General features: G+C 38.5%; 1 protein-coding gene across 2 annotated transcripts in view; it reads right to left on the bottom strand.

Moving 5' to 3' along the window:
* LOC106526174 (serine/threonine-protein kinase 26) overlaps positions 1 to 2,106 on the bottom strand; it is a 17,025-nt gene that overhangs the window by 4,949 nt on the left and 9,970 nt on the right. For both annotated transcript variants that reach the window (XM_014020691.1, XM_014020699.1), the window contains exons 8-9: positions 292 to 366; positions 92 to 198 (exon numbers count right to left, since the gene is read on the bottom strand). In XM_014020691.1, the coding sequence (XP_013876145.1) occupies positions 92 to 198; positions 292 to 366 (182 nt within the window). The remainder of the gene's footprint in view (positions 1 to 91; positions 199 to 291; positions 367 to 2,106) is intronic.

Genomic DNA, 2,106 nt, shown 5'->3' with positions numbered 1-2,106 from the left:
TTGCCAAATGTTTTCAATGAATCAGACTAATCTGATATATATATATACTTCTCTGATTTTTGACTGTTTGCATCTTCTTTTTTTTTTTTACCTCCACTGGTCCTTGTGATGAAGGAAAGAGTTGCACTGATCCGGTAGCCTGCTGTCRTTGGCCATGGCCTCCAAAGTTAACAGTAACTGCTTAAATTGTGGTCGATCCTACARATAGATAGAGACAGGCTTGTAAAATACTAAATGTTCTCCTTACAAGTAATGATTTCATGTATTTACTTGCCATCAGTTTGGTCTCACCTTTGGCTCGGCTTGCCAACATTTTCGCATCAACTCTGCAAAACTTGCCGGACAGCTGGTGGGAATGGTTAGCCTCTAAACACACAAGCAAAAACACAAGGTTTTAGTGATTCAGGAAGAAAGGAAAGCAAATCTTTAAATCATTTTTAAAGAAAGATTCGTGTATTAATGGGCAACAGTATCAGTCAAAATCAGAATAAGTCTCAGCAGCTTTGCTACAGTCTCTATGAGGCTGCACTCCATCTAATTATGGTGGATAACAACATCATGGTGACAATCCAAGCATGCTAATGTGCAGCAGGTATGTTTGCCAGGATTGTCATCTCATCTTAGCACGTTACCTTGGTGTTATTTGCGAAGTGGCAATAATAACAATTAAATGACATACTGTGCTTATTCTGCAACATTAGGACTTGGAGGGAACGATTTGTTAGAATTTAATTTACAGTAGAAAAGAAATTAAAATAAATTATTGCCAAACATGACCTATGATTAGTTTCAGGTGTAGTTATAGAGAATTTTATTAATATAATAAATCAATGTCAAGTAATTTAGATTCACTATTTTTCAGCATTAGGAGGTCTGTCTACCTCCCATGCTTAAATTAAAGTTTTTACTTTTACCAATCCATCAATTAATTAATCTAAATTTATTATCCATAACATTGCAGGACATGGAGACTTGTCTTTGACATCTGACTCACAAGAATACCATAAAATTGTAAAAAGCTTGCTAGAATATCCATAAAAAACTAATAAAATATTCTAAAACACATGATATGTTAAAAAACACAAAAACATTATAGCAGACAATGGATTGTCATGTGAGGTCATGTTTAAATAGGCCCCTATTAAGGATGGACTCTAGTCTAAMTCTACACCTCAGACAGAACATTATCTGAGAAGTTTACTCCTGTGTGTTGGYAGGGAGGCTCTAACTGAATGTCAAACCTCAAATCCAGGTGGGGCAGTGTGTCATTTTTTATGGCTTGTGGAACAGAGGACCAGATCTTCACCCCTGCAGAACTGCTGACAGGGTCATGGGAGTTTGACTCTCCAGTTTGCATGTGTTTTGTGCATTTGGAGAATGTTTATGACCATTTTCCCCAAGGAATTCAATGCAAAAAGCTATGGTTTCTGGGATTGCTTGTAAAGGCTATCCTGTATCTGTATAACCAAAGCAAGATGATTTGGTTCTGTTGGGCGTCTTCAAGCTTGACCTTCAGAGTGCACTGGGATGGTTCGCTGCCAGGATTAAAGTCTGCTGTTCTAACTCTAAGACCATGCTTCTTAACTGGAAAAATGTAGAATGCTCCCTCTGGATTTGAAGTGWGTCATTGCCTGACACAGAGGAACTCAACTACCTGGGAGTCTTAGTAAAGAGTGATGGTTGGAGCGAGAGAATTATTGACAGATTAGGGCCTGGTTAGCCTGGCCCTTGCCTTCCTWCGCAGTTCCRTTCAATTCTAGTTTCCCTTCACTGCTCCTTCTGGGATCATRGRCAWGTATTTCTTCAGGAGAATTTTTGTCCGGGCCAATCAGCAAACAGAAGGCGGAGTTTTGAACAACGTTGATTTTCTGCGCAGTGTTAGTTTAGCACAGTGGTTCCCAAAGTTGGGGTCAGGACCCGAAGTGGGGTCCTGAAACATCAAGGTGGGGTCCTGAAAAGATTTTCTAAATTAATTACATTTTTGCCTTAGTTGTCTAAAAAGTATAAATGTAGAATAATAAATATTGTTACTTTGCCCATGTTTAGTTGACCTGATACAAATGTTTGTCATCCAAAAATAGTTGTGGACACAGGTCTCTGCTACTG

The sequence above is a fragment of the Austrofundulus limnaeus genome, unplaced genomic scaffold (assembly GCF_001266775.1).
Source record: "Austrofundulus limnaeus strain Quisiro unplaced genomic scaffold, Austrofundulus_limnaeus-1.0 Scaffold3, whole genome shotgun sequence".
NCBI lineage: Eukaryota > Metazoa > Chordata > Actinopteri > Cyprinodontiformes > Rivulidae > Austrofundulus > Austrofundulus limnaeus.
Note: the sequence above shows the minus strand (reverse complement) of the source record. Positions and strands in the feature narration are given on the sequence as shown.